The 23,162-nt window shown below is 42.9% G+C and overlaps 1 protein-coding gene across 1 annotated transcript; it reads right to left on the bottom strand.

Annotated features, from left to right (window-relative positions):
• Positions 1-556: 556 nt before the first annotated feature.
• Positions 557-23,162, bottom strand: MCM2 (minichromosome maintenance complex component 2). Its single transcript, XM_063291692.1, has 16 exons — positions 23,029-23,162; positions 22,267-22,454; positions 17,479-17,654; positions 15,095-15,358; positions 14,048-14,267; positions 12,978-13,185; positions 10,998-11,132; positions 10,091-10,282; positions 8,950-9,043; positions 7,855-8,105; positions 7,202-7,328; positions 6,944-7,056; positions 6,368-6,610; positions 5,141-5,323; positions 3,638-3,793; positions 557-2,258 (listed from the first exon to the last, which is right to left on the bottom strand). The coding sequence occupies exons 1-16, from the start codon at positions 23,032-23,034 to the stop codon at positions 2,148-2,150; spliced, it is 2,667 nt and encodes an 888-aa protein (XP_063147762.1). The 5' UTR covers positions 23,035-23,162; the 3' UTR covers positions 557-2,147.

The following is a 23,162-nucleotide window of genomic DNA, read 5'->3' as shown; positions in this document are numbered from 1 at the left end:
AGCCTACATCCACAGGAGATCTGTGGTTGGTTCTCCAAGATGTTTGGAACAACCTATCTGCCGAGTTCCTTCAAAAACTGTGTGCAAGTGTACCTAGAAGAATTGATGCTGTTTTGAAGGCAAAGCGTGGTCACACCAAATATTGATTTGATTTGGATTTCTCTTCTGTTCTCTCACTTGCATTTTGTAAATTGATAAACAATTACTATACTGTATTTTTGAAAGCATTTATCCTTTACAGCATTTTTTCACACCTGCCTAAAACTTTTACAAAGTACTGTATAATTTTAGTTGTTGTTGGGTAGATTACCAGTGAGAAAGCAGCATGGATGAAGCTATGTAATCCAAATAGCTTTCAGTTTTAGTCAGCAGCAATGGAGCCAACAGCCAATTTCAGGGCAGATGCAAGTACTAAGTATGTAGGCCTGTACTTCCACTTTTCCAAAGAAAGCATTTGTCTACTACAAAAAAGCAAAAATAGATACTCTTTTTAAACTTTTTATTAGTCTACACAAGGCATCTGGAAATTGAGCATTCTGGAAATTAAGGGTAAACAAATCATTACATTAACATTGAATACATTTAAAATCAACCAAACACTACAGCCTATAAAGGAAAAGGTTAGAACCTGTAGAGTGCACTGATATATAGGCCATGTTGCCTAATAAACAGGATTATCTCTCAACTAGCCTTCTCTGTGATCCCCTTAAAATAGACACAACATGAAAAGTTGTTAATGGAACTACAAACACAGGAGAAGAGAAGGGCCATCTAGTTGCATGCAATAGATTGGATTGTGGAGGTTCAGAAGGGCTCTAAACAGGAAGTAATTTAAGGCACAAAGATGGGAATAGAATCAGAGGTACTTGGCTTGGTGATTTAGACCATGGGTAGGCAAGCATAAAGCTTACTGTATTTAATTTTTTGTTTACTACTCCCTACCCTCACAGCACTGACCAATGTCTGATGCAAAAGGCACACATTTTGCATTAGAAGGGATATACAGATGTTCTGTCTTTAGTGTCTGTTAGTTATCTTCTATTAAAAACTCGGGACAGGAAATAATTGCTGGTAATTCATTCCTGCTATTTTCCAGAAGAAAACTTGCTTCTGGACAAGGGTTAGATTTTAGACATTTACTGTTCTTATCTTTCTGATTTGGCTCTCTAAAATGGTAGAGAGAACACACTGAGTTGATGAGCTGCTATCTCAAGTCCAAAACTGGTATAAAAATGGAAAGCTTAGGAGTTACAACTGGCTTTAAGTTACCTTTCTTTAATACAAAAGGAGTTCAAATAACAGAGGAAAAATGATAAAATATTACCCAGAAAAGCATATGGTTGACAATGCAGCATTCACAGTGAAGCAGCTGGTTTTGGAAGACAGCTCTTTTTAAACAGCAAGCCAATTTGTGCCTTTATTTTTAAAAAGCTATTTTAAAACCTTTGGGTTTTTTTTTCAGTAAACATTTCCCAATTACACTTTATTGGGCAAATATGTAAGAAAAAACAACATTTTCAGGGATGTGCAAAAATTATTACTTTGGGAACAGAACTTCTGGAGAACTGTGCTAAGCCTCCTCCAGCCCATGCTGCTGAATTGCTTCTGGCAAGGTTTTAGGGGGCCCTGGCATGCCCCTCCACTGACTAGTTTTGCATGTCTCCAATTGTTTTGACCTCAAAACATAATGTAGTTCTAAAGGAAGACAAATGTGGGTTTCAACTAATCTTCAATACAGGCTGTTTTCAGCTTTTCATATACAAGCACATGAAGCAGTAAGCAGGGTGCAACAGAGGAGAAATAGGAAGCAGCAGTTGCTTTAAAGTGAACATGGGCACTGTGTCACTGCTCATTCCAGGCGTCTGAGGCTGACCCATTCACCACTACCAGTGTCAAGTCCAATTTCTAAAATGAGGCCAACAGGAAACAGTTCCTCCAGGGCTTCATCCGGTAAACGCAGGCTCACAGCAATTCTGCTTTTTTAACCACAAGACCATTCCATCCTATTCTATTCTATTTACAGGTCCTTCAGCAGAGCAGTTTCCAGTTCTTTTCTGAAATGTATAAGGAAAGGCCTTGGGAATTGCCACGTGCCGCTACCTCTGAAGAGAAGCAGAGCTCTGAATTGCTCTTGTGAAGTCATTGCCTCAGAAGGTTTGCACAATTAATTTCCGCTTTACATCACGGCTGAACTTGTTCATCTTGAACAGCTCACTATCAAAGAAGGCTGAAAGGTTGTGGATGTTGATCTGGCGAGCCTGGCAAGGAGAAAGGGAGATGGACATGAATAGTTAAGCGACAATCAAAGACAACAGAGACGTTAGACAGACAAGCATTTTGCAGAAAAACGCTGGGTTTAGCCTTGCACCAGGGAGAGGTTGTGGTAGCTTCTCTGCACTTAGGGATTCACTGAAACATACGGTTTGACCAGGGATGGTTTAAACTGTTGCATAGAACTACAGATTTGCAGTATCTACTATTCACAATATCTGTCTGTCTAATCTGAATAACTGCCCCTCTTGCCGTAGCAGCTCTAGGCAGTTAACAACATATATAAACAGAATCCAAAATAACATCAAAACGGCATAAAAAACCTATAAAGACAGCTGAGTTAAAACCCAATGTACAATAAACTCAGAACCACAATCACGTGGGTTCCAACTAACTACCCAGTCCCCAAGCCTGGGAACACATCTATGCCTTCAATGCTTTCTGACAGGCTGGCACAATTGAATCTTGGGGGTATGGTGTTCCAAACAGCAACAGAAAAGGCACACTTCCTGGGTCCCACAAGGTAACATTCTTTAATCGTCAGGACCCCAGCATGCCCTTTCTGCCAGACTTAACAGGACAGGTAGAAACAACTGGGGAGAGGCAGTCCTGTAAATAACCTAGCCCCATGCCATGAAGGGTCTAGGTGACAACCACACCTTTGACTGCACCTGGAAGCATGATGAGAGCCAGTACAGCCTGCAGAGCAGAGGCTAACCAAGGTGCACCCGTAACTGTGCATGCTGCCACATTCTGGACCACCTGCAGTTTCTGGATGTTCTTCAAGGGCAGCCCCACGTAAGCTCACTGCAGTAGTCCACTTGGAGGTGACCAAGGCAGGATTATCATTATATTGGATATACTGCACGGGATCCCCAATGCCCTCTTCCCAGATAACAGACATTTGGCAACAAACTGCCAGCACATGCTGCAACCTTTCCCTCATTTTCATGGAAAATAAAATGGGTCTGTTCAACATCCAAAAGGACCTGAGGAATCTATAGAAGCGCAACCCAGCCCAGCAACAACAAAAACATCAATAAGAAAAAATCATCCCCTCGACCTCTCCCCCTCCGGTGAGATTGTTCCCTCATCACAATGTCCTTGTGATCCTGAGCCACCAAAAGCCTTTGTGCTAATTTCTCGCATTTCAGGTTTCAGAGCAATACAAGGATGTAACTCCAGAGGCGGGACCCAGCAACTTTGCCTGTTGCTCTAATATCTCACGCTTTTCTTTACTACGAAAGACCTAGTGCTCCCAGCCCGCTTACTCAAAGCTTAGAAAGGGAAACTCAGAAGATGCAGAATGACTAGATTTAGCTCCTGGTACAATGCCCACAAACGGGAAAATTGCTCCATACCCTACCTTATCAATTAAGTCTTTCTCTGGCACTTCAGTGGTGTCCTGCTGTGCTCCATAGCGGTTCCTCTGATACATCACCTGCTCCGATACCAGTTGTTTCAAAATGAACAGCAAGAGCTCATTGTTATCCCGCCTGAAGGCAAGGTACCGGGCAAAAGTCTACAAGCAACAAAGAACAGGAGGGGAGGCCAGCAACGAGCCAGCAACAATGAGAAATTATTTATTTTATTGCACCAACAGGCTGCCTTAACAAACAGCTCTAGGAAGCTTACAACAAAATGAATACACGCACCTAAAGCAGAACATAAACTCACCCCAGTTAGCACAAATACAGCAACATCCCCAAGCGTTCACTCCACTGATTCCCTAATCACTACCAACCCTACCTGAAAGTTCATTGGGAAAACACTGTTTTTACAGTGTTTTGAAATGGGAGTAAGGAAGGAGCCATTCTCACCTGGGGGGATTGGCTGTTTCAGGGTGAGGGAGCTACGGCCAAGGAAGCCTTTTTCCCTTTGATGTTTGGCAGGGGAAAAGCCTGCAACATCCCCTCTTGGCTTGCATGTATCGGGTGAGCAAATTCTTGAAGTATTTAAGGAAGCAGGCAAAAACATTGTTATAGTGCTCACACTTCATCAGCACTGAGCTGATTCAAGGTTGTCTATAAGCTGCCTAGGCATAAATATACATCATCATTTTTCATTCACTGAATGTTTTAATTTCACTACTCCACCAAGGAGCTCAAGATAATGAATATGGTTATTCACATTTTATCCTTCCAATCTAAGGCTGCTCTGAAATCACCCAATGAACTCCCTGAAGATAGGACTGGAAATTGATCTCTCTGACCAAGCCATCACATCAAAGGCTTTTCATGTTGTCCCAATTCTAACATTAACTTTAGTATCTCCAGCTCCCAGCCCTCATCTCAAGAGTTACTTCATTCATCAGAAGGGAAAGAAGGGAAGGCACTGTCACAGATGACAGTGCCCTTAGCCTACTCCTTTGCCACTTGGCAGCATTTTCCAGGATTCATTACTGAAGCCCAAGCAGGGCATTACGCATCTCTTGAAGAAATTACTTTGAAGTAAGTAATAAGATTCCTCCTTCAGCCTGAGATTTCACCATCTTCTCAGATCAAATCGCCAATACAGCTGACAACCTCACTTGCCCTAAGAGACTTTTCATGGATATCTAGAGATTCTGGACACATTGGGAGAATTACTGCAGTTTCTCCATCTATCCTCTCCTGTAATTTCCAGTTGTCTAGGTTAAGTTTCAATATGCTGCACACACAATAATGAAGGAGAGGATAGATAGGCTCTGTTACTGTCCATAATTGTGTGCAGTGCATAAAAGTGTATGTGCATAACACCCTAGTCCTTGTTTAAGGCCAACTCTCTGGGTCTTCATAGGATTTCTACCAAAACTTAAGTTCTCATGGTATTTTTCCATTATCCCAAATGAAATCACCACCACTACAGAAGGGTCCTCATCTCTGCATACCTTCCGCATGCTTCTCATAACACTAAATTTCTGTGTGTCGATGAAACTCTCCAACATGACCCTGATAGCCATGTTGACATCATCCTCCATCACATAATCCCGCAGGTGCATGCGGGCATGGGCCTCCGCCATTCGGATCATGGACTCTATGTGACGCACTGTAATGGGGATACTTCCAGTTGCCTGCAGAAAGAAAAGTGAAAGGCCCTGGTGACTGATACCAGTGACACAAAAAGGGCACCCCAGGAATGGCATGTGACCTGCCAGCATCCCTTTTGTGCTCCCATCAGCCCCACCTAAATGTGCCCCAAAATGCAGTTGGGGAGCTTTGAAGAGGATCAATGGATGCCTTTAAGACTGATAGGCTTAAGGCACCCACTTTACCTTTTGAAACATCTGACCCTTTTCCATAGTGGGACGTCCTCACCCGATTTTAGAGTGTGGTCCTTGATCTGCCGCACTGACAGAAATTGCACACCTCTAGGCTACAGCCTGCTTTTCTACTCTGGGGAGCTGTTAATGCTGCATAAAGCCAATTAAAATCATATAAAGGTGCACAGGAGATAGTAAATAGGAAGGCAAGTGGACAAAGAGTGTGTTTAAAAAGCATCAATGACTAATGGAGTCTGCCATCTGCTGGCAGACTAGTGCATTGCACAGAAGAAAGGGAATATGCTTCCTTAGGGATTGCCCCCACTTCTTTTTTCAGGAATCTGGACCTTCCACTTCATCCAAGCCCTTTTTGTTTGATCCTTCAGCTGAGGTCCAGCCAAAATGCCACTAGCTCTATATATCAGGCAAGCTGTCAAAACAAACAAACAAACCCCAAGGATGAGAGAAAAAAGTCCAAATGTAAGGCTAGATGTTTCTGTGACCCAAAGCCAATTTTAGCACAGAGGTTATAGATTGATGCAGTCGTTAGTGGCAGATATTTTGGTGAACAGTTATATCTAGTATTCAGGGACAAATTAAGTAGTAAAGAATTCTGAAAAATTCAAAGGCTTGCATATTCTTTAGGTGGGTTCTAATAAAGCTAGTGCTCTATTATAGATTTGGGATCTTCACAAACTGATGTAATTATGGCTGCTTCTAAAAAGATCTACAAACTTCTGACTCATTGGGACCCAACAGTTCTTCCAGCTCTGTTTAACTGGTGAGAGAGGCAGCAATTCTGCAGGTAACAGTCTCACTCTGAAACACAGGATTTCCACCTCCCTGGTTGCTTACCATGGATTCTTTCCTGAGTTCACTGTACATCCTGGCCACTTTGTCCTGGTCCATCTGGTTGAGTTTGGGATGGACTTTTTCCTTTGCATAAATAATGTATTTCTTCAGGACCTCCTGTGGAATGGGCTCTACGCCATAAGTATTAGGGAGGGTAATCTCTTGAGACTCTCCATTTACTGGATCCTTGCTGTTTGGGTGATGCTTGATATGGCTACTGACAACAAACCGAGCCAGCATCTCATCCTTCCAGAAGGAATTGGAAAAAGAAAACAAACAAACCCAAAAGACTGAAATTACAACATTTACTATATGACAATCCCATAAGTATTTCCCCAGATTGCCTAACCTTGATCCAAAAATGAATGGATGCTTTGACAAGAACAAGACCTTATTTCTAAATAACTATAGTATATTTACCAAAACATTCCTGTGAGGCCTAGTTTCCCAAGTTAAATAAGAGGTCTATGGTAGTAGCTAATTCCATCTCACGCACCTCCCTTCTTCATTCAGTAAGTATTAAAATGATAGTCCCTTCATTAACCTTCCTTAAGTCCAATGAACTGCAGAAGCTTATACCTGAACAGGATCCACGGTGTCCCTGACCACACACAGGATATCAAATCGAGATATGATGGGCTCGGTCAGATCAACGTTTTCCGAGAAAGTCAAAGAAGGGTCATAGCGCCCACCTAGAATAGGAAAAGAAGCATTTTTAAAGACAGTGCTGGATGCAGGCTCTTGTTCGTTTCAGTATCCAAAGAGCAGGAAGTGTAAAGCAACATGTGGAACTTTTTGCCATTATGAGTTTTTCTTCCATGGGCCAGCAACACATACCTATGGGATTGGCAGCAGCAATAACAGTACAGCGAGCTTGTAAAGATGTGACAATGCCAGCCTTTGAGATGGAGATGCTCTGCTGTTCCATGGCTTCATGGATGCTGGTCCTATCCTGATCATTCATCTGAGGAACAGCAAAAGATGTTAAAGCTCCAATTGGTCCAAAGAATACATAAAGCAGAATCCAGATATGCACATTCAAAGCAACTCAACAGTTTAATAAAAGAATAGCATCAAATAGATATAGCAATATTATCAATGACAGGAAGTATCTTCCAGCCTAGGATTGTCAGTATTGAGTTTCAAGGCAGTTCTTCCCAGTCACCTATTAACCTGATCTCTCTTTAAAGTGCAGATGCTCAGGACTGAGGTTTGGATCTTTTATGTGTAAAGGATGTGTCTCACCACTGTGCTACGCTCTCTCTGTGGTTTCTTCATTTATACATTTCACTACATTAAAGGATCTGAGAGCAAGCATCCCCAAACCTATCAAACCCCCCACCAACTTTAATATTCTGAGCAGTTCTCCTCAGTTCCACATCTCAGGACTGAATCTTTCTAGATGGGGCCTGAAACTTCTTCATCTCACTGTCTATGTTGAAGATCTAGAGCAGCTTATGCTGTTTGGACTGGAATCTGCCAATACTTGCCTTGTCAAATTCATCTATCAAGCACACCCCTCTGTCTGCCAGCACCAGGGCTCCGGCCTCCAGCGTCCATTCCTTGCTCACAGGATGTCTCTGCACATAGGCAGTCAGACCAACTGCAGAAGCCCCCTGGCCGGTGGTGAATATCGCTCTGCTGGCTACTTTCTCCACATATTTGAGGAACTGAGACTTGGCTGTTCCAGGATCGCCACAAAGCAACATGTTGATGTCCCCACGGACTTTATGTTTCCCTCCTATAGTGTTTCAGACGAAAGGAACAGTGAGCCAAACTACAGTAGACACAGTGAGACAAAATGTTAGGTTAGACCTTGGGAGACCGGAGATTGGATTGCCCACTGAAACTCACCCAGTGACCCTAAGCCAGGACCACTGGCTCAGTGTAACCCAAATCATAGTGTTGTTCTGAACATGGACAGCTGGGTAAGGAAGAAAGAGAAAGAACAGCAACAGAATGTGGCTTTTTCTGTTCTTCCTTGGAGGAAGGGCAGGATTATACCATAATATACATTAAAGCTCATTCGTGTACTTTAAAATGTCTGATTGCTTTCTAGAAGAAGTCAGGGAAAGCAACATAGCAATATGAAGAAATAAGCTGATTGAGGAATAGTCTGCTTTATTAATACCTCCCCACCCCAGTAAGCCTTTAAAAACTGTCAAGAAAATAAACCCATTTAATAACTGATTCTGTACATTTCAGTACAAGGTGAATTTCTGATAAAACTGGGCAGGTGGATAAGAAGGAAATGTGGTATACGCATATTTTATTACATATACTTATTTACAAACTAGATAAAACTGGGAGGGGGGGCCTCATGGGTTTTGCTGGGCGGGTTTTGCTTAAGTTGGTGTGAGGAATTGCTTTTATCTTCTGGAATAAATTACCAAAATGGAGAATAGCTTATTAATAGGGAAATGTGCAACTGTAAAAATAAAAGGTGAACATCTTTTCAAGCCTTTTCAGTGAAGCAGTGCCTCTCCAGCAGAATGCAGCTGTAGCACACTGGAGTATCCTCTCTAGCAGGTTAAGGTCTTCATGCAAAAGCAGCATTGATTATAAAGCTCCTTTGGCCAGTTTACCTGGGTTTTTGGGTTCTCCTCCAAACAGGGCTAGAGCCAACCCCCTTTTGATATCTTCATGACCATAGATTGAAGGAGCAATGCTCGCAAAGATCTGGGAAAAGCAAAGACACGGCAAACACATTTATCCCCCTCTGGCTCCAACAGGGACACTACATATGAAAACAGTGGTACCACAATGGAAATCTGCTATTAAACTTAGAATGACTGTATAGCAAAGTCGCCAGGAACCAATCTGGGGAGTCAAGAATAGCAGGGCCTACACTGCCTCCTTCCAGAACATTTTCAACTCCCCAGTCTAGACAACAGCCCCGGGATTTTCTGGTGGTCTCCCTACAGGAGATGATTTTTAAAAGGCAATTATATCAGCTCTTATTAAATGGTAGCATTCTAGGAAAGAGGTAACAATGTAATTAGCTGGAAGAAATGTATAGTTTTGTATTATCAATAAAAGCTGGGGAACTTTGATAAATAAAAGCTAGTGTTGAGTTGTAACTTACACCTGAGGCTTTTTGAAAGAGTTTTCCCTGTTAACAGGTTGTGAAGGAAGGAAGCCTGCGAGCAAGTCTTCTGAAGACCTTGTGGACTTCTGAAGGTCTTAAACCTTCTGCTTAACCTACGGGCAGACCTTGGAAAAAGCTTTGTGGTCAACTCCTAATGAAAAGGTATACATGTAGAAGAAATAAATAATATGGGAGAGAGGCTTAACATAAAAATGTAACACCTTCTCTGCAGCGGGGATTTTAGGGGTTGAGACTATGCATATTTTGGGGTGGATTTAATTTAATTGGATCTAATTGTTAAAGCTTACTGCTTTTCTGTTATTTTTCTATTTTCTGAGAGACTGTTGTTTTTATTTAAAGAACTATTATAGCTATAATTGCTCACCAAATGATTTGTTTGATGACTTATTCCAAGTATGCATAGTAAGCATTTCATACATCAAAACAGACAAAACACAAACTGAACAGATCTCATAGCAACGGTTTTGCAGAAGTGCCCAGAACTCAAATTGACGTTATCTTTGAACAGAAGAACTGCTACTGCTATGGCAAAGTTCTGCCCAGCAATCTCTGGAGCTTTCGCTGTACTGCATTGGGACTCAGAAAACCAGAAGTTGAATCTCGATTTTCAAACTCACTTTTTCTCCGATCTGCTCATCTTTGGACAGGCCTACAATAACTTTCATGTCCTCATCTGTGAGCTCCCCAACAGCCACCTTATTGTCTTTCTTGGTGATGTGATTGGCCAGGATCACAGTTGCAAACACTGGAAACCCATTAGCAGTGTTCAAAGAACCGTCATAATTATTATGGTAAATTCCAGTTAGCTCCTAAAAGTCAAGACCAAGACATTCTTTAGCCACTGGAACTAAGTTAATGTATATAATTTAGGGAGAAGACAGACAGACAGACAGACAGACAAGAAGAGGGAGAAAGGGAGGGAAGGGAGTTTTTAAGGAGCATGATCATGAGCAGACATCGCAATGTTATATGTTATGAGTAAACTACTAATAGAACAAATGCTAATTATATTCAACACCATTTATTCTTAAGTGTTGGAAGAGTTTCTGTGTTATGGCCTTAGGACTTATTTTTTTTACAATGATGATGAAAAACATTTTTGGGATGCATGCAGTACATTAATCATTTAGAACAAACATTTGCAAGATATTAAAAAACCGCACAGGTCAATTGAAACAATTCTGCTGAAGATACTAGTTCTTTGGAACTTCCTTTCACATTTCTAAGGAATCAAATCAAGGGCTGAATTGACAGCTGAGAGCCCCAGATAGAGTGGAATGATGATCATGCAGAGAAGTGAAAAGGGAAGTGCAAGGGACTCAGACTGGAACATGCTACACACAAACTAAAAATTATAGCCATTCTGATGGGCTTCAGAAAGCCAAGTTATGCATACTTCTTCCAGAGGCAACCTTACTTTCATGAAGGTTCTTTCCTGAATTCTATGGCTGGGACTAGTGCTTAAGTTGTTGTCAAGAGGCCTCAGTCTCTGGACTTCCCTGCTTATCTGGGCACCATACTTACAATCTCATCCCCTGGCTTGCAACTGTCAACCAGGTCAGCCAGTAAAATGGCATCCTTTGAGCGAGGAAGCCTGCCAGCTGCCACCTTCCCTGGGCTTTCCTGGATTTTGACGCGCTGATAGTTCTGGTAGACTGTCTGTAGGGATATCAAGCACACAAGTTAAGACTTTCGTGGGAGTACAAAAAAGGCCCTGCAACCAAAATTCTTAGCATATTCCTTAAACAACAAGCCACTAGACTCAAGGAGGCTTTTACAAGACTGCTTTCCCTCACACCTGTATGAAAAACTCAGAAAATCGGGCAAGCTTGCATTTAGCTGCAAACAGACAAAGCTTCACCACCTTGGAGACTCATCAGGGTATGACAGGAATCTACATACAGTAGATTAACCTATCTTTCAGCTCACCCCCATAAAAGCTAAACATTTGCTTTTATTTTGAATTATGATTGTTGAACAACTGTTTTGGCCTTGAGAGTTTCATTCGGAGTTTAGCTGGGGAATGAACACACACAAACCTTCCTCACTCACTCCTTCCAATCAAAGCTCCTTATAAAGTGATTTTGCTCAGGATCACTGCAATCCTGAGGGCCTCTCCATGGATTCTGCTTCACTTCCTCCAATTTTCAGCTGATAAATCATCTGCAGAACTGTTAGTAAGGGTGCAGAGGTAGGGAGGGATCTGCCAGCCTCAGCAGGGTTAGTGGGATGGAAGAAGCAGTGAATACCTCCTCCCTTATTTTCTTCAGCACCCCTGCTTAAAATGGCTGCCTCCCCCCTATAGGCAATGAGAGAGTAATCTTGACCCCAGGGCTGAGGAAACCTTGTCCTCCTTCCAGGAAATTGCTTCTCCATCACCATGGGCAGCAGAGAAGGAATGACCTGTTCTCCTCGCTTTCAGCAGATGACCTATGAGTTGAGCGCTAGGCAGAGAATGAGGAGGGATCCAGGGACTCCTCAGGCCATAGAAACAGCTAGGCAGCAGGTGGACCATTGCCTCCTCCTGCTTTACAACAGTGCCTGGATGTATGGTAAACACCAGATTCCATCCTAGATCTTTCTGAATAGATCTAACTGGCTGAAGGGAAGAGAGAAGCAGCAGCCATATTACAGCATGAGGCAATGCAGTCTGTATCAATAGGGCTAGGTTAAATGAAATTATAGGACCAAATTGCTTGATTGAGTTCAGGGAGGCTTGGATATAAAAGCAGCATGATCACCTACAGTGAAGATAGGCAACCAGCACCGTCCATGCATGTTTGGTTACCCCAGAACTGCTCATGATCCTCCCACACTGAAATTCAGCAATAAAACTTATGCAGCTTTATTTTCCACTGATTTCCAGAAAAAAAGTGGCTTAAAAGAATAACAACAACAAAGGCTGGAACTCCTTTCCCATGCTGCCCTGCTTCCCAGGCCCTTGTCTGTCAACTATTCTATAATATATACTTATATGTATGTTTGTGTGGATAAGCGTGTGTCCCTTCCCCGACCTCCAGCCCCAGAAATGTTGCCTGCCCATGAGAGGCACAGAGCTAGGAAAGCAAACCAACATGTTCATATTATCCGTTGCTGGGCAGGCAGGAGAAAAACAGACTTTCAGATGTGGGAATTCTGGTCTCCCCAGATGAGGGGGGCGGTCTATAATTATACCATATCACTCTAAGTATTATTTCAGGAAGTAGCAAACTCAGGATCTTCAGCAGACTGGGTCTCTGAGCAGAATGAACCCAGAATCAGCCTTTGGGTTTACTTACCCCAGAAAGACAGCTATTATGGCTGTGCAACATTTATGATTTGAAGGCAAAGAAGACCTTCAGAGGATGCAGCACCTGTCTGCCACTCCTTAAAAGCAGTGAAGCCTCTTCCAAGGATTGTGCAATTGCCCTCCAGACAGTTCTAAGAATTATGCAGTTCTAAACTGAACAAGATCAGGTCCAAAGACACGATGGGCCTTCTAATATCACAAAATGCACAGCTTACCTCCTCCATGTTGATTTCAAAGGGACCAACAGATTGACACTCCGGGCAAGATCCTGGTTTTACTTCTTGGTTCTGAGACTGTGAGAAAGGCCCCAAGACAAAACTACATTTGGTACAATTATACTTGACCATGCTGAGCTGGGGAAGAACCCCGGTACAGCTTGTCACAACCCCACTTGTCCGGATCAGCTGGTTCAGATGCAGCTGCCTATGAGAAGAAGCAGGAACAAGGCTAAGATGGGAAGAATTTCTCTATGCAACCATTAAAGATCCTTTACATCTCTGCAAAACTTTGAGAAGCAATGCAGCTCAGGAATTGGACAGGGGGACTTAAATCAATGGTAGAGGGCACTTTTTCAGCAGTAGATCCCAGTTTTCATCTTCAGACATATGAGCTCAGATAAGTATCTGCCTGAGACCTTGGGGACCAGCTGCCAGAGTAAACAACACAAACTAGACCGGTCAGCTTGGTATAATGATTAAATGTTGGATTAACCTCAGCTATGGAAGCTGCTTGAAAACTTGGAGCTTGTTATACTCTTACAGCCCAACCTCCATTAGAGGTCACTGTTGTGGGGTTAAATGGTAGAAGGAATGCTATATAGACTACCTTGAGTTCCAGGAGGAAAGACAGGGTATAAATGTAACAAATCAAGAATTAACAATATGATTTGATTCAATGTACAGTGGCTTCATACCCATCAATTCAAGGTGGCTTCCTCCTACGGTTCTATGCTTAGAAAGGGGAACTTGAATTTTTTAGCAGCAATTCAAGGGATTACAATACCTCCAGAGCAACAAAATAATTTTAAGCATGTTATCTTCATAATATAACTCAGCTTCAGGACCTGGGAAACAGTTCTGTTTGGGAACATTTAATATGCAACACTGAGCTTGTCTCTTCATTTTTGTCCTTGATTCAGTCATTGCTACAAGAGACTGACTAATAGTTTTTTTATCAGCTGGATCACTTACATCTTAACCAACTATGGGTCATAAATCATTAAAGAGCCTCCCCTTGATAGGTTTTGTTGGTGCTGCCAACCTCCAATACTAAACTGCCTTCTTACCTAAGGGACCGTAACTCCTCCACCAGAGGCAGATGTGAGATGCGGACATGGATTTCCTGAGCAATTCGGTCATATTTGGGATACATAGCCAATACTACTTCCTTGGCTGCTTCATCAAAGATCTTCAACATCTCAGCTGGGGCTTCCGGAAGAAAATAGGCAAGGACATGTTCCCAGGCAGCCAAATCTTCATAGTTCACCACCAGGCTCTCTCTATTCTCTGCCAAGAGAAGAATTTTTTATCCAGACATGGCCTACTGCTGCAGAAATGGAAAATGTTAAGTTTATTGGGCTTCCTCCAAAATATATTTGCGGTCCTTATAGAGTAGTCCTTCTTATGTCTCATTTGATCTCCAGCATTTAAAAAAAATAATTATGGTTTTGGTGTGAAAATAATTGTCAGCTTCTACTGAAGGAACTTTTTTCATGATAGCCAAGATAAATGAACATTAAGAATGTAGGTATCACTATAATAAGTATTTTCCTTAAAACCTGCTAGCTGATATTTTAGTAACTAAAACACTGGCACTGTAATTCAAAAGAATTAAAATAGTTGTTCTATAACTCCTGCAACAAAATTCACCCACGAAAAAAGTGTGGGGTAGGGAGGGAAGAGGAAGTGCAGCCCTAACAGATAATAGGTCTACCCATGGGAAAGAGTTAAGCTGAGATATGTTCCACAACAAATACTGTGTTTATTCTGTCTTAAGTGGTTTGCTAGGATCCATCTAAATAGTACAATCGGGAACCTTAGTGAAAAGTCACCCACTAGCTCTGATCATGTGGTTTAAGTTATAACGTAGGTTAAAAGAAATATATCTCAAGGCAGTGGCTAAGTTCATACAATGCACTAAGCCATTATGTGGTTTGTGTGGATCCAGCCACTAGGGTTTATAAACCATGATGCTTGGATTATAATGTTGTGATCTAATCTGAAAACGATGGCTTAGTGCAACTATGCAACTGGTTAATTTGAGTCATCACCAAAAACACTTGGAACTAGCACTTTGCTAAGAAACCAGTTTTCTTGCATTCCCACAGCTGTACCTTTACACATGTCACTGATCCTCTCTTTGAAGACATTGTGACCATGATCATCCACATGGGTCTTTAGGAAGTTCTTGAAGCGATGGTAGATCTCAAGACGGGGAGCTGCCATGGACACCCACTCCCTCACTGAGTGCCCCTTCATGTCTTCCAGGTTCTCTATGCTTTCAATCATGTCTTCCTCCTCCTCTTCCATACCATCAGCAGCCTGTTCAGCCAGGCGCCTCTTCCGCAAAGGACGATCCTCATCTTCATCATCGCTCTCTAGAATTGTAAAGATGGGCAGAAATAGAGGGTATAAAAGGGGATTGTCAGACAACTGCATAAACACAGAACTGCTAGTAACACCAAGCCAATTCTCTGAGATAGAGCTGCTTAGATACACGTCCTCTTTTTTATAGCTTTTCCCAAGCTATTACCCCACAAATATGTTGGACTTCAACTCCTATAATTGATGCTCATGTCTTACACAGGCCTTGTTGCTATGGGTAACTGCTCATTGGAGGATTATGGGAGTTGTATTCCAATACATCTGGAGGGTACCAGTTCGGGATCTGCTGATCTACTGATTTAATGCTATTTCAAGTGTCAAGCAGAGAGCTTTTAATTTTCCCAAATTCTAAAAATTCTCTATTGTTTTTAATTCTTGATTTACATTGCGGTGCTTCCATATTCTTGTTTATTGTAACTTTAACATGTTAAATGCTCTCAGTTAAGAAGAGCTGTCCCATTAATATTCATATAGAAGTAAATACTAAAATGCTCAGCTATATATGCAGCATATCTCATAAAACTGAGCAGTATGAGACTGACAATTATTAATAAAAAATAAATCAGAGTCAGCCTCGTAAGTGAGCAAATTGCTCATGACTTATTTGGCCAAATCCTTTTTTAGCTGCTCTTACCCTGGACCTTTGCAGATGTGTGGGATAAAAAAATAACACAGTATTTCCAAGAAACTAGCTGAACCATATACTTTCATATGTTTATTTCCCCAAACCACAACTGCAATCAATAAGCTAAGCATGGTTTCAATTTGGCTTACTGCTATAAAATAAACACGATTTATTCACTGTCTCTGTTCCCATACAGGTACTCCTTGAGCTACAACAGCAGTTGGAACTGGAATTTCCGTTGCTAAGTGATGCAGTCATAAAGCACAATGTCACGTGACTGCATTGCTTAGTGATGGCAATCCCTGCAGTCCTTGTTGCTGTCATTAAGCGAGGAACATGGGTCGTTAAGTGAGCATTTCCTTGCAACTTCCTACTGGCTTCCAACAACCAAAGTCAGTGGGGAAACGGCGAGAAGTTGCAAATCCCAGGACGCTTGCAAGGAGGCCGGCAGGCAGGCACGTGGCTGGTGCAGGGTGGGGGAGGGTAACAAGTGGCAGGGAGGTGTGGTGCGAGCGCAGTGGGGCTTAGGATGGCTGCTGCCAGGTGGGAGAGGGTGTGAGAATGGTGGTGGAGGCATGGTCCAAGTGCAGTGAGGCTTGGGGAGGATGTGCAAGTGGTGGGGGAAGTGCGGCGCAAGCGCAAAGGGGCTGAGGGAGGGTGCGTGGGTGGGGAAGACTTACCTGAGCAACTTGTGACCTTCCCTCCTGGTTTCCCCATTGACTTTGCTTGTGGGAAGCAGGCAGGGATGGTTGCAAATCACAATCACGTGACCGGACACTGCGACTGTCATGAGCACTGATGGTGAGCAGGAGGGGGCCCCTATCCAGGGGGGAAAACGCATGCGTAGCACTGAGGAGTTAAGCAGCCATTCAAAGAGACACAGATCAGACCTGCCTTAACTTTTGGGGTTTATCTGTCTGGGTTTTTCCCACGCTTCTTCAGTTTGCTAGGATTTTCTGTCTAATGTAGCAGTAATAAAACACTAGAGACCTATTCCTCGTCTCAGTGTGGTTCCTGGCTGTTAGGACAGCGACTGTCGTAAATGTGAGCCAGTTGCCAAGTGCCCAGATTGCCATCACATGACCACTGGGGTGCTGGGATGGCCGGAACATCATGGACTGGGCACAGCCACCACTCGTTCAGCACCATCATAATTTTGAACAGTCACTGAACGAGTGGTCATTAACCAAGGACTACCTGTACTGAGCTGATGCTAGGGAGAGTGGAGGGCAAAAGGAAGAGGGGCCGACCAAGGGCAAGATGGATGGATGATATTCTAGAGGTGACAGACTCGTCCCTGGGGGAGCTGGGGGTGTTGACGACCGACAGGAAGCTCTGGCGTGGGCTGGTCCGTGAAGTCATGAAGAGTCGGAAGCGACTAAACGAATAAACAACAAACCTGTACTGCATGACGCAAACAAACCATATTAGGGCTTAAGGAAATGTATAAACCAAGCCATAGCTATCCACTCATTTAAAAAAATGTACCATAAAGCAGTCCACTCCGCATGCGGCCCAGGCCTCGGCCCATCTCCCGGTCCCTCTGTCTCATCGCCCGTTCTGCTGCTTCCCTTTGGCTGGCAGTTAGCTCTTCCAGATCTTCATCATCCAAGGCTAAACCTTCAGCTTCATAGACATCAAGCTCAGGAATAGGACGATAGTCCCTGGACAAAAACATCTCTGTTCATCAGCCTCGTTGCATCTTGAATACCTGACCTATTTCGCAGAACACCAGATCTGACATTTATATTTGGATATTACAACTTGCACAACACCTACGTATCCACACATGCAGAATTGGGGATGGCATATGATGAGTGTAACACACAATCTGAATTGAGGAATCAGGATTTGATATGATGCTATGAGAGAACATTCTGGGTATTTTGTGAGGATTTAAATTTTTGAAACATATAGTACTGCTGTATTAGAGAACCAAAAATATTTTGGTGTGTGATTTTCATGTGGAACCCACGAACCATAGAATAAAGTAGTATCATATATAAGACCAGCACCCCCACTGATATGGATAAATTGTAAGCAGTCCCATTACATCTCACCCTTAATCAACCAATGTTTTCATACTTTTTTCATGGATGTGATTTTGACCATGTGATGTCTAGCCTGTCAGTGATTCAGCTTCAGAATTCCCCAGCCTTATTCCTAACCCACATTGGGAATGATCCCAAGTTTGTTCAACAAATTTCTGTTCCACTCTGAAATTTACCAAGCAATGACACACCTTGTAAGACAAGGAAATGAGATGTGAATTAAAGAGTCACATGATAGTTTGGGCGTTTTTCCATGAAATAGCAACTATGGGTCAACACCCTTAGCTGACTCTTTTTGGAGTCTAGTCATATAGCTGAGGATATACTTTGACCAATGGTCCATCCAGCTGTGAGAATAATAGGAATACAAATAGTTGTATTTGGAGTTACGGTTTGGATTATGTTAGGGAAAATGGCAAAGGCAGATAAAACAATTCAGAGTCCATTAAGAATGTACTGCTGTAATAACCACAAATACATACAAGGGAGAAAAACACTGGTCTGATGGGAAATCTTCATTGGCACAGGGAATGTTCATGGCCATAATATTGCCTGCAACATTTAAAGTGAATAAGGCACTGACCAGTATAGTTTTAACTGGACATAAATTGATGTGCAATATTGGAATTGTGTTTGACAGCTGGGTATTGAGGGTATGACTATTAGAAGGTGGTTGCAGATGTGGGAAGCCAAGGGTAAATTGAACCAGAGAGAATCCATGTTTGAACAGAACATTTTTGCAGGCTTGCTCAGCAAATAATCTTTTCCAGTGACTCTGATGGATAATCAGTTTAATGAAATACATACAGTCTATCTGGAAGCATGGATAAAAGGGAGAAAGTGCAATATCACGTTAGGATGAACAAAAATGATACTGTACAACAGGTTCTAGTATAAGGAGGGGATCAAATTGTGACTGATGGATGGGAGTATCAAGAGTCAGAGCATGAACTTCCATGATCAAGAACTGTCGAAGAACAGCTGGCTTCTTCCCCAAACCACCTCCTGAATGGTTATAATATTACACGACAAGATTGATATAATGCAGCTGGTAAGCGCCAAGCATTTTTTATTACAAAATAGAAAAAAAGATATCTCAGTGCACTTAGTGTGCGTAAGCTTCAGTTTTAGTTGTTCTATTCTATGGCTTGTTATCTTGTTTGTTACTACTTCTCATTCCTGTTTTCATATTGGAAAATTTTTCTGGAAACAAAGAGCTACAAGTCAACTTTTAGTAACTATTAATTTAGATAAGTGTAGTGGCAATGCGGAAGACCATTGTTATTTTGAGGAGTTTAAGTGACATATTTTGATTTTTCTCCTTCACACGAAGAAGCTTAGAGTTTGAGTTACACTAATGTTTAGCTGGCTTGTTTTTTATTTGTTTGAAATGTGGGGGACAAAACCCCAATTTTGTTATGACTAGCTTATCTGTATAGTTTCCCAGGCTCTTGGATTTAACAGGTGCTCCAGACTCTGGAAACTATCCAGTCAAGATCAGAACCTGCAGCCTCAGTACCATAGAAACAGGGTCACAAGGTTTTAGGGCCAGACTGAGCCATCCTGGGGTATCTCTGCTGTCCTTATTAAGGGGCTCCTGACAGCCTATGGAGATAGGGTTTCAACTTGCTTGGTATGTAATGATTTTCCTTTCTTTATGCTGTTTATGCTTCTGTTTAATCTGCCTAAACTGTGTTTCTGGTTAAAGTGTGTTTCTGTTTAAATTTGTTTGCTTAAGTTAATAAAGCTTAAAATCTCTTTATCCACTGGTGTGCTTATTGTCTCTGGATCCAAAAGAACCAATTGTCTGAGCACCTGATCACTGCTTGAACACTTGGCAGAAAAATAACTTCTCTGCTTTCATTATTTATTTATTAAATCAATGTATATGGCTGTCTATCTCGTGAATGTGACTCCTTTGGGAGGAGAGGGCTGGGCAAGCAGCCCCCCATCCTGGCTTCCCCACGTGGGGACCCCTCCCCAGCCTCGCCTCTCCGGACGGCTACAGTGCAGCAGCCCTGGAAAGGAAGAAAGGAGGGCCAATCCCTTTCTGTCATGAGTAAGGATGGCGAGCAGGGGGCTCCCTTCCAGACTGTCAAGCGCATGCGTAGCACTGATGAATTGTTCAGCCATTCAAAGAGACACAGATCGGGACTGCCTTAACCCTTGGGGATTATATGTCTGGGTTTTCCCACGCTTCTTCAGTTTGTTAGGATTCCTGTTAAGTACTAGCAATAAATATTAGAGACCAGTTCCATGTCTCAGTGTGTTTCCTGGTTGTTAGGACACTTTCTAGCCGAAAGGCACTGGCCCTAAATTCCTTCTTCCGCCCTCCCTGGAGACCTCCAGTGCCGCATCTCCCAAACCCCTCCTTTGGGAGGAGAGGGCTGGGCAAGCAGCCCCCTGCCCTGGCTTCCTGGTGCAGAGATTTATAGGCTAAGCCTTGCCAGACCCGCCAGGAAAAGAAAGCAGCCCACCTCGTGCTTCTTGCCTGATGGCACACTCGCCCCAGCGGCAATCCAGGGCTGGCCAATCGGCGACTCACTTCTCCACCTTGTGGCTTGCAATGCACCTGCCGCCCTTCTCGGGCCTCCTCTTTCTTTGACGCCCAAATCTGCCCTCTGCTGCGCATGCCCTACCCTGCACCTTCCCTTGGCTGCTGTTATCTGCTGGGCCGATCACAAGATAGCAGTCACGAAAAAAATTGCAAAATAATGTTTTGGGCCGCATTACTAGCTGTTCAGGGCAGCATGCGGCCTATGGGCCGCGGGTTGGACACCCCTGCCCTATATAATTTTTTCTTATCTACAGCGTCTTTCACTTCATCATTCCATCAAGCACACTATTTTATATATTCCATTACCAAAACTTCATATGCTTCTGTGGAAACTATGCATTTAGAACAATATGCAAATCCATCCCTTACAAGCTATATCTCCTGTCTCAGTTTGTAAGGTTTGCAATAAACAGCATAAGTAACACCAAATTATCATACTTGGCTTCAAGTTGTGTAACAAGATGCTTGAACTGATGGCTGTGCAATGCTTGGCTTTTAATCTACCTTACAATTTTCATCAGGGTAGATATCATCCCTAGGGTAGGGATGGTGCAACGTTTAGAGGCACATAAGCATCTGGTTCAGTGCCTAGCCTTTGATTTCTTTCTTAATTGGAACCAATCTTTTATATATTCTAGAACAGGCACAAACAATTTATAAGAGGTCAGAAGCTGGGGTAATCTTGATCCTGAAAGGTATCTTCTCCCAAAATAATGAGGAGCCCTGCCAACTTTCTGTCTGATTAGCAGGATGGTAAGAAACAAATCATGATACCTGCAGCTACTAATGGCAGGAAGCCAAGCAATGTAATTCTCATCAACCAGTTGACTACCTGATTGTCAGAGCACCAAACTGCTGGCTTCCTACTGTTAACAGCAGCAAGAAAGGAGAGAGAAAGGGTCCAGGTATAAGACAATGTGTGTGGGAGTATGCTGTACATGAAATAGTGCATGTGGAACATGCATGCAAATGGGTAATGTACATATGTGCGATCCCCAATTCCCAACCTGGCCTTCAAGGCCAAAAAACCTGCCTACCTGTGAAATAAGGTATGAACACATACTAACGTAGCATCATCAATGCATGTAGCACATTATAACGCTAAGGAGGCTAGATAAGCCAAGGGTACTGAACAGACATGGGCTGACTGGAGTTGAACTCTGAAACATCTGGAGGGCACCTGGCTGTTCAACACTATTTAACACTCTCAGAAGATAAATCCAGCCAGGAAGGCAATAGGCATTTCAAGAGGAAGATGTGACGATGCACACTTGGAGACAACCCTTTCTCTGTATGGTGACATTCATCTGATTATGAACAAAGATGTGCATCTGCTGTTGGAGCAGCCCGTCATGCCATATGATTCCACAGTTGCAGCTGGACTGGAGGAGGATACCATATGTAATCAGAATAAATATGTGAATTAATTTCCTATAATCAATGAACGTTGGTGAAGTAAATATCAATATGGATGTACTGCCATACCAATATCAACCTACAGTATTAAATACCAACATCTTCACGACATTTGCCCTTTGAAGTAAATCTGACTTGCCCTGAACTGATGAAACAGGCAAGAAAAGAGAAGAACTGAGCAGGACAGAGTTCCAAATGTTTCATTCTGAGGCTTCATGTGAAAACCCGAACGTAGCAGAGGAAGGCTCCTACCTTTCCATCCCTTCTCCAATCAACTCCTCTCCATCTTCTTCCTCTTCATCAGGGAGTCCCCCAGTCCCCAGGAGTCCCTCAGACTCGTCCTCGAAGGGCGGCAGATCTCTCCCTGGACTGGAAGTGAAGGCCTCTCCTCTCCGAGAGCTGTACACGGGGCTGGTAGCCATGTTCGACTCGGAGGAATCCTAAGACAATACACAGAGTGCAAAAGATATTGTGAATTTGGTTAATATCCTCTACTGGGACTTAGTTTTATTGGAATTATCAAAACTTCAGAACTTGCAAAGGGAATGCAAATAAATGGGGACAGACTAACACAGGGCCTGTCCATTACTCCGGGCAGGCCCTGTGTTAGGCTGTCTCTTTTCGTCTCTCTCTTAAGTCCCGGAGAGGTCACTGGGGTTTAATTGCAGAATTGCCATGTCTGAAAATGTTTCTTTGTACTCCTTAACTCCTGGTGCACTTTGAAATGGACGGCACAGACCTCGGGCCTGTGTCTGGGGAGGAATTTGCACTAGTTACAGAATTAGTTACAGAAAAGAGCCCCAAATTTCACTCCTCCTGCAAACGCCGCCAGGCAACAGGTCTGGAAAAGGTTCTAGATACGGATCAAACCACGAAAGGAATGATTGTTAAGAATTACCAAGATGACGCCAAACATTCCAAAAAAAAGCGGCCCATCAAGGGGACGCAAATACAAATAACCAAAACTACTGACAAGAAAACCACCTCTATATTAATTGCGAGAAGCTCTCTTACCGCCATTTCGCCTGCTTTCCGATTCAACGGAGCTTCTTCCCCGAACAGTTACCAAACCGCAGCGCCGCCGGAGCCTGAATTCCGCGCGGATTACGAATCACGTGGTCAAAAGCCCGCGAAAGCTCATGAATAAT

The sequence above is a fragment of the Candoia aspera genome, chromosome 2 (assembly GCF_035149785.1).
Source record: "Candoia aspera isolate rCanAsp1 chromosome 2, rCanAsp1.hap2, whole genome shotgun sequence".
NCBI lineage: Eukaryota > Metazoa > Chordata > Lepidosauria > Squamata > Boidae > Candoia > Candoia aspera.
Note: the sequence above shows the minus strand (reverse complement) of the source record. Positions and strands in the feature narration are given on the sequence as shown.

Excerpts from the sequence above, each read along its gene's own strand:
- MCM2 (XM_063291692.1), bottom strand. Across the intron at positions 7,057-7,201 it reads TGCTGCTGCCAATCCCATAG|GTGGGCGCTATGACCCTTCT; the intron begins GTATGTGTTGCT and ends TTCCTATTCTAG. Across the intron at positions 6,611-6,943 it reads ACACCGTGGATCCTGTTCAG|GATGAGATGCTGGCTCGGTT; the intron begins GTATAAGCTTCT and ends TCCTTCTGGAAG.